Source organism: Apaloderma vittatum, unplaced genomic scaffold (assembly GCF_000703405.1).
Source record: "Apaloderma vittatum isolate BGI_N311 unplaced genomic scaffold, ASM70340v1 scaffold6267, whole genome shotgun sequence".
Classification (NCBI taxonomy): domain Eukaryota; kingdom Metazoa; phylum Chordata; class Aves; order Trogoniformes; family Trogonidae; genus Apaloderma; species Apaloderma vittatum.
This window is the reverse complement of record NW_009727737.1, coordinates 1-13,154: the sequence shown is the minus strand read 5'-3', so window position 1 is coordinate 13,154 and position 13,154 is coordinate 1. Positions and strand designations below refer to the sequence as shown.

General features: G+C 40.4%; 1 protein-coding gene across 1 annotated transcript; it reads right to left on the bottom strand.

Annotated features, from left to right (window-relative positions):
• Nucleotides 1-1,327: 1,327 nt before the first annotated feature.
• On the bottom strand, nucleotides 1,328-8,308 carry MDH1 (malate dehydrogenase 1, NAD (soluble); the record flags this gene model as incomplete). Its single annotated transcript, XM_009873775.1, has 8 exons — nucleotides 1,328-1,957; nucleotides 2,321-2,410; nucleotides 2,627-2,740; nucleotides 4,919-5,095; nucleotides 5,212-5,334; nucleotides 6,648-6,823; nucleotides 7,754-7,850; nucleotides 8,210-8,308. Coding segments are annotated over 8 exons (1,002 nt in total), but the record flags the coding sequence as incomplete, so codon positions are not given.
• Between the last annotated feature and the right edge of the window lie 4,846 nt (nucleotides 8,309-13,154).

Genomic DNA, 13,154 nt, shown 5'->3' with positions numbered 1-13,154 from the left:
GACTTTGCATGGAACATCAGGGGGCAGTCATCATGTTGGCAGCTCTCCTTACCTCCCTAATTTCTGTGAGAACTTTCTAAACCGTCATGAAAATATAGATGTATGAAATTTTCTTATTTCTTCATGGCTAAATTCCAAGGTGTTTAGAGGAATGAGAAAAACAGTGAAAAAATACAGTTCCTATACCTCTTTTTCTATTCCTAAGACTGTAAGATTGCATAAGCTCTTGCAACAGCCGCTTCATAAACATTCAAGACATTCCCTTACGATGCCGTCTCCAGCTGACCTGTGCTGCAGCAGACACTCCCATTTTCTAAAATGCTTGTCTTCCCTTACAGCTGCTTATGCACAGTGCCTTTGCTGCATTTCTGTCACTACTTAGTAGCTACAGCAATGTTTTGAAAATAGACTTATTTTTAAGAATAAGCTTATTGATGTTTGTGGATTTATTCCGTGCTTTAGTCGACAAATCCTCAAAGAGGCCATTCAATTTCCTTAGAATTCAGTTAAGTCTTTTTTTATTTCTCCAGTCGAAACAGTTCTACTTCTTGAATCCTTACTGAGGGTCAACAAACTAAAAAAGGAAAATGAGACGGCTACAAACGTGACAGACCCAAGATTTACTTTAGCGCAAGGCAGAACACTTATATCACAACTGGGCAGGCAACTTAGCACTGAGAGTGCACGAGAACAATCCCATCACCATGAGAGTTTGCACTCAGTGAACAGGGTAAGAAGTACTTCAGGTGTTTAGAAACAAACAGAACAGGTAGCAGCACATCCAAGAAATTCCAAGAACAAATCTAGTCTGAATCCCTTAAGTCTCTATAAGGTGGGTTACTACAGCAGAAACAGACAAAGCAGGAGTGTAGGAGAAGAGTTACGCCTGCGTGTTTGCAAAGGAATAATTAGTGTAATACTCTTGAACCTTCCTGAAGTTAAAGTGTTTGCAGGTTGCACTAGGAAAGTTTTCAAGCCAGTGTATTAACCTCCCTTGGTCTTAACCAAGTGAGTCCTCATCTCCTGGGACAACAGGTTTTGAAGCTACAATCAAATTACTACTGAGCTACAATACCAACACTGCTTTTGAATTGTAGTAAAAATCTGCCTTGAGGCGTTTGTGTCTGATGTTGACACAGAGCAATTTTATCTGGGAAGACAAATGGAAGCGCCAGTCATCAATAAAGCTTCTTAAACCTAATTTCCCTCAGTTTCTTAAAATAGGCCTTCAGGGTTTGGTTTTTTAATGTTATACTATTAAACTGTGATAGTTACATAACTAAAACATGCAAACAAAGTGCAACAGACTACTCTTAGCCATTATGTCATTAAGCATCTTTTAATACTTCTATTGACAAACATTTTAAGCATAATCAGTGTGAACAGTATATACTTGGACTCTGCCCAGTGGTAGAGCTGAGTCACTGAACTACTGGTTCAAGAAGAACAACTGGCATTTTAATTTCATTCTCAGCTGAGCCATAGGATGCTGAAGTGATCACAGACTAGGATGTGCTCCCACAGTGCCGCATTCCAACCTAAACTCAATTGTGCGTTAGTAGCCAAGGCTGAGGCAAACAATTACTCTGTATCATACACAGAAAGCAACTAGTATTGAACAAAGTTTGGTCAACAAACTAGTTTCACTTCTTTAATTACCTTTTTGCTAATAACTCAATAGGCACAACAGTAACAGTAAGCATATGAACTTCAAAATGCACAATGTCACAGACGGTTGACTTCAATACAGTAAGAGTGTTTGGTAGCAGACTCAGAGACGACTTTTAGATTCTTCCACTCTTAAAGGATCTTGTATTTCCTTATCAGCTAGTCATGCACTGGAAAGGAATTCTACAGCAGTCTCCTTCTCTTCAGCTAACTCCTTCGCAGTCAGATCCATCTTCTCACGAGAAAAATCGTTAATAGGAAGACCCTCAACAAACTTCCAGGTCTTGTCCTGTTTGAAAACAAACAAAAAGCCCCTCCATATGTCAACGAGCTTCATTCAGTCTGCACAGAAGAAACTTTGCAGAGTAAGAAACAGAGTTTATGGCCTTAAACACATCAGGCAGAGTTAATTTTGCTTTCAGATACAGAACATAACCAGCGCCAGTTAGTCATGTCAGATCCTACTTTTCTAGCAGTACTTATCTGACAGCTACTACAAAACGCCGAATAACGGTCCTGTCTGCGAAAGACTGCTCAGACCCCTGCGTCCCAGCAACTGCAGGCGCATGCTAAAAGCACAGCTGTTAACCAGCTCATACAACAGTTCAACTAGGTCTTGCAGAAGATACTCAAGATTTAAATATAGTCTTACCTTAATCACAACCGGGAATGAATATAGCAAGTCTTCTGGAACTCCATACGAATTGCCATCAGAAATTACTCCCATGGAAACAAATTCCCCCTGAAAGCCCAAGAGGAAGATATAAATACATTTTTCACTGCTAGAAGCAAGCAAAACTTTAATTTCCAATACACTGCATCTCCTGTGACACTTTACTCCAGAAAAGAAGACAGATTCTGCCCCCCTCCCAACACACATACACGCTTGAGGTCCAAGACACTGGCATGTAATCAAATCATTAGGCAAACAAGCACTTACTCAAAAGCAACAACTTACCGCTGGAGTGCCAAACCAGATGTCCCTCACATGATCACAAATAGCTTTGGCAGCTGACATCGCACTGGACAGCTTCCTAGCCTTAATAACGGCTGCTCCACGTTGCTGAACAGTCTGCAATTAAGAAAAAAAATCCTAAATTGTAAACCAGCAAAATCTTGGCTTGGTCTAAACATTGCTAGTAAAGGCCACACGGAGAAACCGCCTTAACAACATCCTTTGATTTCATCAGTCATGACATAGTTCTGTCACTAAATGAGCATGGCATGCAATCACAGACTCACAGAATGGCCTAGGCTGGAAGGGACCTTAGAGATCACAATCCAGAAATATAGTCTAGAGGAGTTTTGCCAAGAGAAGAACATGATGAAATGTTTCAGGGGCTGGTTCATTTCTTAGTACCTGCTTTACACCTAGCAGCCCACTAACTTCTTTTGTATCAATCAGATGTTTCAAGCTTTTAACACCAAAAGACCTCACGTACGTCAACAGCAACAGATCTCTCAGTGTAACGCTGGGAATCAAGGTTTTTCACTAAATATCAACATGAACTACTTACTGGTCTCAGTCCTGTAATACTTAATGCATAAACTCAGCTTAACTCCTGAAGATAACTGAACCTCTCTCTCTAAACTCTAGCTAATGTTTAGAAATTTCATATGTAAAAACTGCATTTCTTGCAATCAGAATAGCCTCCTAAACATTTTTTTTTTCTTTTTAATTAGTTTTGGTAAGGCTGCATGCCAACCACACTCCTGTCTAGAAAGCAGGAATTATGAAATCTCCTTATCTCAGGCAAAGCATCCTAGCACAGACCAGTATTAACATGTACCTCAAAGGCCAAACCAGTAACGTGCCTTGGCCACGTAAGGCAGAGCAGGACCAAGGACAAATTTCTGCTTACACTCCAGCTCATGACCTTCCGTTGCCAGCATACGATCATTTATTCTGTAGCAACAAGCCGGAACTGGAATAAGCTATACCCAAACCCAGGACAGGATAGAGCACAGTCCTGTGACAAAACGTGGCCTCAGTCCCAAACGGAAGGTACCTTGGCTAAGGCACAGCACCTGGCCAGCTGAGCGATGCAACACCAAGAACAGCACTTGGAGGCACGTTCCTCAGGGGCTTTGGTATCCTGCCTTTACGTAGCCTGTGCTCCTGCTCAATTAATACTATTATTCTGTTTTACTACCCTACATATTATTATTTATTACTTCCCTACATTAAGTTATTTGCAGATGTTTTCTAGAATTTTTAAGATTACTTTTGGGAAATGCTGACAAGGACACAGATTTAGATTTGGAAAGCGTGTTCCTGTCTAGAAAGCAGGAATTATGAAATCTCCTTATCTCAGGCAAAGCATCCTAGCACAGACCAGTATTAACATGTACCTCAAAGGCCAAACCAGTAACGTGCCTTGGCCACGTAAGGCAGAGCAGGACCAAGGACAAATTTCTGCTTACACTCCAGCTCATGACCTTCCGTTGCCAGCATACGATCATTTATTCTGTAGCAACAAGCCGGAACTGGAATAAGCTATACCCAAACCCAGGACAGGATAGAGCACAGTCCTGTGACAAAACGTGGCCTCAGTCCCAAACGGAAGGTACCTTGGCTAAGGCACAGCACCTGGCCAGCTGAGCGATGCAACACCAAGAACAGCACTTGGAGGCACGTTCCTCAGGGGCTTTGGTATCCTGCCTTTACGTAGCCTGTGCTCCTGCTCAATTAATACTATTATTCTGTTTTACTACCCTACATATTATTATTTATTACTTCCCTACATTAAGTTATTTGCAGATGTTTTCTAGAATTTTTAAGATTACTTTTGGGAAATGCTGACAAGGACACAGATTTAGATTTGGAAAGCGTGTGCCCGCAAGCATGTGCAGGAGAAGGGCTGCCGTGCGTTTTCCGGTGGGTGGTGAGCAGCAAACAGAAGATCCTCCTACTTCACCTACAAAGCTGCCCAAAAAAGTCACCATAGTGAAATGTCAATGGCACTTTTCTGCCAGATAAGTTACACCTGAGCTATGATCAAAATTCTTCATTGAACCATCTTAGAACTCCGGATAGATTTTTCTAGTAGTTAGGTAGGTTTCATAACACCTTTATTTTTTCAGAGCAAATAACTGCTAGAAACAAGCCATCTGAGGATAACTTAATCTAGGGAGGTAAGAAGAGCTGCTTCACTTAAGTCAGTTACATAGTTTACAGTTTCACATGAGGTTTGGAGAAAGCAGAAGCACAGAATTACCATTCAAAAAAACCAACCAAACAAGATCTTACCAGGATAAAGTCTCCCTTCAGCCAGCTGTCATCTTTTATAGCTTCATAAACTCCAACTTCCTTTCCTTTCACATTCACCTTCGCATGGTTAACATCTGGATATTGAGTGGAGGAGTGGTTGCCCCAGATGATGACATTCTTCACATCATTAGCAGTCACGCCAAGTTTCAGAGCAATCTAATCCGAAAATAAAGATGTCCATTGTATTAACTTCAGCTTCTTGGAAAGCATTGCTCTGTTTGGATTTAGCAAAGACAACACAAAGCATTCTACTTTGAAGAGGCTCTTTTTACCTGAGATTTAGCTCTGTTGTGATCCAGACGAGTTAAGCAGCTGAAGTTTTCCTTTGGTATTGATGGGGCTGACTTGGATGCAATCAGGCAGTTAGTATTTGCTGGATTTCCAACCACCACAACCTAAAAATTAAAAGGGGGAAGAAGAACGTGGAAAGATGAACTCATTCCTGAAAAACAGCACTCTCAAGTGAAATACATGCCTTTGCTTTTCAAGAAGCCAACAAAAAGTTTATTAAATCTTTTGGGTTGTCTTCCACAAAATTGTTTTTGTATATGCGCTGTTCATAAGCACAGAAGAGTCTAGGTATCTTCCTTATAATTTGACATTCAAAAGTGAAAGAGAACAAGACTTCTAAAGAGACCTGTACACTGACCCACAGCCTACCTTCCAACCCCACGCTGCTAGATACAGGGACAACACGATACACACACACTAGTCAGCCCACAGTGAGTTCACCATCACCTTTAAACGGTTCCTGGACTGGGTGCCATTACTTTATGTAATTACTTTATAATTAGGAAAGACAGAACAGTTACTTATCTCAATACTCATAGGCAGTTAGAAGTAAAATATTGCCTGAACGTAGATCAATTTATTACTACGGAGAACTGATTTTTATTCATCCTTCATCTACTTATGTGCCTCAAATGATTAACGTCAGGCTCCATACACTCTCAGTCACACAAGCTAATCTGCAAACCTCCCTTTGTATTTCTCTGTTTGAAAGCGAGTTCAGTAAATTTTCCATTACTCTGCAATAGTTATATTGATAGTTTTTATTCCAACTGCATAAAGAAGCAAACAAGTCTTTAGAAGCAGTAGGAAGTTCATCAGCAGAGGAAGCAGACATTAAAAAGTCAGTTACAAAGCACAGCTGGAGTCTGGGTCTGAGATTAAGAGCAGTAGGAGAGCAGCCACATGATCCCATTAACTGTGCTGAAGGAATCCGAGAGAGAACAATTAAAAGCTTCCAATGCTCCAAAGACCAAGACGCAAACAACCTAAATAAAGCAGATTTTTTTGTGCGACTGTAATTCCATATTGATACTGAAGTTAAGGTCATTATGTCAAAGTCACAGATGGATATGAAGTAGGCAGCTCCACGCAGAAAATGCCCAGAGAAGGCAGCTAACAAGCCTTCCTTTCCTAGAGATTTTTTTTTTAATGGCTGGTAATCAGTTCAGAGTTTGTGTGGACTACAGCAACAGAAAATAAGATCTACCTTTTCACCAGATGAACTAAGGACTAAATCATCTCCCCATTTAATATACCATATTTCATCTAAGCTTGACTATGGTATGTTTGCCAGGGCTTAAGGAAAGGAATGCCTGCACCAAATAGGCTCCTGCTTGCACAACATAATTCTACAACGTATTTAGACCTCTACGTAACTCAAGAGAGTTAACTTTTTAAATTCAGTTTCTATATTCACCTTGACAGTCTTTTTGGCATACTTGTCCAAGGCTGCACCCTGAGACTTGAAAATCTTCACATTTGCTTTAAGTAAATCCTTCCTCTCCATGCCCTCTCTCCTCGGCATGGAGCCAACCAGAATTGCTACGTCGAGGTCTTTGAACGCAACTTCCTCCTTGTCCGTTGGAACAACCTCTAACAGAAGGAAAGGGGGGGAAAAAGTCCAAAATAACTAAGACAAATACACAGGGCAAAGCATTAACAGAAACACTCTTTGGTTCATAAACAGTATATAATCTGATCTGAAAACATCACCACCTCCCTTCAAAAACACAAGTTTAGTCATTTGGCCCTAACTCTGCAGATTAGAAACCGTTTATTTGCAGTATTTACGCACAAATATTTATCTAAAGCTTTAGATACAAATTCTGAAAACACAGGAGAAATCTACATCAAGAGATACATATGTATATACATTTAGAGAGACGTGAAGGGTATGTAGACAGATATGCAGTTCTTCACTTTTACAAAAAAATTTTAAATGGCAAGTACCAACATATACTAAATTTTCCTCTCCCTTTAACAATTCTCAGCTGAACGTTTGATTTGTACAAGTACTAGAGGTGGTAGTTACGCACTTTAAGTATAATTACAGTAGCATCTACTGACTCCCTTTCTTCTGCTTGTTTAGATTTACTGGAACTTGTTCTCATGACTTGGTGAGTGATTCTTCTGTCTGCATCTTTATGCAGAAGACATTTCTAAAGACTAATTTATTTATTTTTTTACTAAATAAAGATATGTAAGCATATCTAAAGTTTATTATTTTATCGCCAGGCCAGAATGCAATGCATAAATGTACAAGTATCTACAATTTGTTACATTGACAATGCAGGATTAGATGATATAAACCAAATCCCAGGTATCTGCACAGTCAATTCTTTACAAAACTCATTTGATGACACTCTTCCTAGCTTACACCCGAACTTAATTTATCTTCCACAAAACATAAAACCAAAGAAGGATCATCTAATATTTTCTTCTATAGAAGACCTATGGGAACTCATAAATGCAACAGTTGTACTAGAACATCTTGTAGACATATGAAAAATTTCTTCTGGTCACCTCTGAGCAGCGGCAGAGCACAGTCCTGCAGCTCCATCACCACACCTTCCAGTACAGTCATCATGGGGGTGATGTCCAGAAGCACAAGAACAAGAGGCTTTAAGGAAAGAAATGGTTTAGCATAAATTGCAGGTAATCTGCTGTGAAACCGAATTTGTCTTGTTATCTACTAGAAACTGCTATCTTGAGCGAAACTTCAAATCCATTTACAGAAAACTAAAAAACTGCAGCACAACCAACAACTGAAAGTTTCCATAACAGCGCAGAACTCCACTTTCACAACTTAATAACTTACTTGCATACGGTAAACCACTCTGAGCCTGCAAGAAAACAGGGTCAGCAGTTCTGCATTATTCATTCTTATTCGTTCTTCATTCTTATTCATTCTTCTGCATTATATCATTCTTATTCATTACTGCGCAGCAGAGACGAGTCATAATTCAGAGTACGAGTTACCTGTTCTTTGCCAAAGACATCTCCCTTGGCAATGCTGTAGAGCAGCGAGTACGCAATCTGCCCGGCAGCTCCCGTCACCAGGACCCTGACAGGTTCACCCTGCAAGGAAGTGACAGAGACTTACCCACAGCGACACAGCGCAGGCTCTCGCCATCTGAGAGCAGTAAAAATTAACAGTTACCACAGAAACCAGGTTATGATTGTTTAGAAACACGCTTCCATCCGGGTTAAATGTGGATCAGGGCCAGCTGCTGGGATCAGGCTTTTGTTCTGCTAGAACCACCAACAATTTCTCTGCTTGCTTTTACAGAAACAGACCACATTTGCCAAAATATCCTTACGAATTGCTCCTGGAAAAGCTTCCAAAATGGCAAGGAATGACAATCTGTTTGAAAAACTTTGTATTCCTTTTAACAACGGTGCCTTTCTAAAATAAGGCATCACCACGTGTAATGTTATCAGATTACCCACTCATCCTCCAAATTCACTACTAAAGTTTTACGAGCTGCGACACTTGGCCAGTTTTCAAACTCTTTCAATGTTGAGGGCTGTTTCCATTAAGCATATTGAGCACTCACTGGCTATCAAAGACTTATTGTATGCCAGAAACCAAGGAATCTAGTGGGCTTGGAACTACTGCCTCACTAACCTGTTATGAAGCAATTTAACAAATCCACAGGCCAAAGCTGCATCAAGGACAAACACAAATATTCATGATACAACTGCCCATTGTCAAACTGACCCAGAACTCCAAAAGACTGCCAACATGCTGCTACTTTGTAAATGGGGGGGAAAATGCCATACTCCACGGCAAAAGTCCATTTTGTTAAGCAGAACCAGGACTTGTGGCAATCCAGAGGTTATTTAATATTGAAAATGCCAATCTGAGAGAGTTGGTGTTCGTTCACCTGGAGAAGAGAAGGCTCCGAGGAGACCTTAGTACACTTTTTCAAGTACTTAAAAGGGGCAAAGAAGGGGACAAACTTTTTTAGTAGGACCTGTTGCGACAGGAAAAGGGATAACGGTTTCAAACTGAAGGAGGGCAGTAGATTTGGACTAGATATAAGGAAGATTTTTATTTTTTTTACAGTGAAGGTGGGGAACCACTGGAACAGGTTGCCCAGAGAGGTGGTGGAGGCCCCATCCCTGGAAACACAGGGGCTGGTCAAGCTACTACATGATTCTATGAAAAGAGCAAACACGTCAGAGGACATTCATAACGCAACATTTTGTAAGCCTGTGGGTTTTTTGTTCTAGGACAGGAACAACCAGGCTCTGAACACTCTGGCTGGAATGCCATCCTCATTTTTTTCAAATAATTAAAAGATGATCATTTGAGTTATGAACAAAACACCTTCCACATTCAATTATGTCTGAAGTGATCTAATTGCATACCAGACTATGTTAAAAAACCCCATAGCTTGCAGAGCAAAGGCAGGCATTTCACTTAGCACTGGTGAAGTACTGCGTCCAGTTTTGGGACCCTGAGTTTGTGTTCCATAAGCTGAGCATAGTCTGGAAAGCTAGAGGACAAGGGGTGATCCAGCACCAGCCTACTACTACTTTAAGAAAGGTTTGCAAAACTAATGCTGCCAAACACCTCTCAGCAGTGGCAGATGACAGAACATGCGGCAACAGCTACAAATTAAGAGAAAATTTCTTGATTAGGGTGGTGCTGCTGCGCTGGGAGAGGGTACCCAGAATGTCTCTGCATCCTTCAACCTTGGGAGTTTTCAAGACCTGGATGAAAAAGCACGCACGGCCTGATTTAGCAGTGACAAAAGCCTGGCTGTCAGGCTGGGCTGGACAACCTCCAGACGCGAAGCAAGACAGAGGTCAGGCTGGATGACCTCTAGCGATCCTTTCCAACCAACGCTCCCGTGATCGGTATTTATAGGAAAACCATTTTGGGATTCGAGTGTATTCTCTCTGCAGAAGTGACCAGCCAAGCACAGCTGCATCAAGCTAGCATTAGGTAACTGTAAAAATGAGGCCACCTACGCCGTTTCACCACGTACCAGATAAAATGAGAGCATATGTGATGGATTTAGAACTACCGAACTCACAGATTTAGACCTCAGAATGATTTTGCCTTCATTATGGAAATGACTCTTTAAGTGTTTTGTCAAACAGCTACCAGTTATGGTGTGGAACCTCATTATTTTCCTTTGAGCCTGTCCTACGGCAAGTCTCAACCTTCACACCTTGTCAGAACTCAGTGAGGAGGAGGAAGGAAAACTCAACTCCTGCCATTTTAAATTTCAAAACTAGTTTGGGTACACTATTCTCCAATAGGGAACGTACCATGGTGTCTGAATGACGATAGGCAACACAGATTAAGATTTTAAAGCCAATTTTTCAACATGTTTTTAAGGAGAATTTATATTTTATTTAAGTAAATGGAACAGTGAATGCTCTTTTAAGGCAGCTAATCATATTAGCTTGGAAAATAAGTACAGGAAAATTACTGTGCTGCAAAACCTTGGCCTGGAAAATCCCCGATCAGCAGCATATAAAAAATAATCCCATGCTAAGCATGCTACTACAGGAATCACACATAAAACAGCAGAACACATTTTCTTTGAATTCCATGGCATCTGAAATCAATCATGAATCAATTTCTGAATTTCTAGTGAGCGAAACTAAGATTTTAAGAAGTCATGTCCTTTCTCCTTTGTAATGTGTGAGCCAATCAAAAGTGAAAGTCAAAAAGATTTTTTTCTACTATATTCACTTTATATGCTAATCTGATTTAAATGCAAAAAAGTCAACCTTTCCACTAGCATTATGGTATTTAGCACAGCAACAGGAAAGGGAAGAAACAGAAGATAAAAAGGCAAGAGGTAGGACAGACTTAACACTTAGCCTTTTTAAAAAAAAATGTTAAAAAAAAATCCTTCAATTATGACTCAGCTCCACTCTTGCAAAAAAATTATGTTTACTTACTACCATCCTTCCTGTTCTCTCCCCATTTTGAGCTGGAGGAGGGAGAAACAAACATAAGCTAAATTAAGGTGAGGAGCACTGCCTATTTGTTTGGTCTCTCCAACTCTTCACTGGACTCGTACATACAAGCTTTCCCTGACGTGTCCTGTGCCTGCATGAACTGTAAACGATCAGTATCAGAGAAATTTTTATGCTTCCTCTTGATTCCAGAAACTGGATTCACAAGCCAAAAATGTTGTGTTTCTTAGAAAATACAGGTAACTCTTCCTGGAAAACTTGCATCATGTAGAAGAACTGGTACCACCAAGCAGCTGAAGCTACTCCTGGAGGGTTGGTAGTCTGGAGAAGTGCATAGCTCCCTAACGGGAGTTGTGGATTCCCCATAATCAAATTCAGGCACTTTAATCCGTGACGTGGCTCCTGCACTGGGCTTTGATAAGAATATTTTCACACTGCGGTAACTACAGAGGTGACCTTTACTCACTCTCAGGTATACGAGTACTAGAGGATAAATTAAACCAAACCTAACTAGTTCCAAAGCCTCTCCCACCCCATATACACCAGCGGTACAGTTAAAGGGAAACATGAAATAGAAATAGAAACATTAGTAAAGACAAGGATGCCAAAACAAAACGGAGAAGTGAACACTGCATCTCCAGACACCCTTCGACCTCTAATTCAGCAAATAGGTAGGATTTCCACCCCCCAAATTCTCACAGGTATAAGTAAAGTTTTCAGTATTAAACGAGAAAATTGTGGATTTAATGCCTTTCTCCCACACGCATTTAGGCTTAAGAACTCAGTGCCTAAATTATCTCTGCTGATGTTAGCAAACATAAAGCATTGGTGCCATGAAAACAGTACGACATTGCAGAATTGATTCGATTAAAAAACTCAAAGCTATCAAATGTAGCATAATCAATGTCCTGTCTACCCAGGTGATGGACTTTGCATTACTAATTAGAGTCATATAAAACACTTCTACAAATATCGTTGCTGATAAGCATAACTGTTTGCGAAATATCATCAACCTAATGTTATTCCTGAATATTAAAGCCAGCTAAGTTATCCCATCTTGCCTGACATAAATGCTTTAAGCATTACAACCTGTATGTCCTCAAAAGCCTAGAGCCTGCTAACAAACTTTGCTTTTGCTCTTTCACCTTCAAAGCAGCGTTGCAGTGCCAATAAACTTATTCGGAAAAGTGGCAGAAAGTATCAGCAAGTCAGTTGTGAACTTCTCAGCAACCCCAACAGTGCTGTGGTTCACACACTGAATTCCAGAGGAATTCTTTCCTTAAGCAATGACCTTGAGAAGGTGCCCTTAAAACTTCTTCCATTTTATTTAGCTAACAGCAGTTGCATCAACAGACATACAATTTTATTTCAAAAGTTTGAAACCTATGCCTGATGCTAAATACATCATTAGAACAGTGAGAGCGAGATCAAAAAGAAAGACATTCAGAAAAGCCTGGCCATGAAAGTAAGCTTAAAATAGCAGTTCTGGACAGCAGCAAACCATTAATAGCAAATATTCTGAAAGCTCAAGCACAAACTACAACTTGCTGCCCTGCGTCGACCCCAGAGAATCCACACGTCGAACAGAAATAAGAGTGGAGAATTAGGCTAGATATGTCTTAAAGATTCCATTACCTTTTTTTAGCCTATAGTTAAAATAATAAGCCATACTTCAGAGCATTTTTCTCCATGGCAAAGTATCGAAATAAAAGGTTTGACTAGCAGTCTGAAAAAACACTGACATTCTTGATGATTACAACGGAAAGCAATATCTCTGCACAAGTATGTATATATACGCGTATGTGCATATGTATGTATATGTGTATATGTATATATACGCAAGAGAAAAGCAAATCACTCCCGTTTACCCATGTAAACAGTAAAAGTAGACTCCCTTGACAAGGTGGAGAGCCTGCAGAAACAGCTGGACTTCTGACAGCGCGCAGGGACGAACCAAGAGAGGAAAACAGCCCAGCGGCAT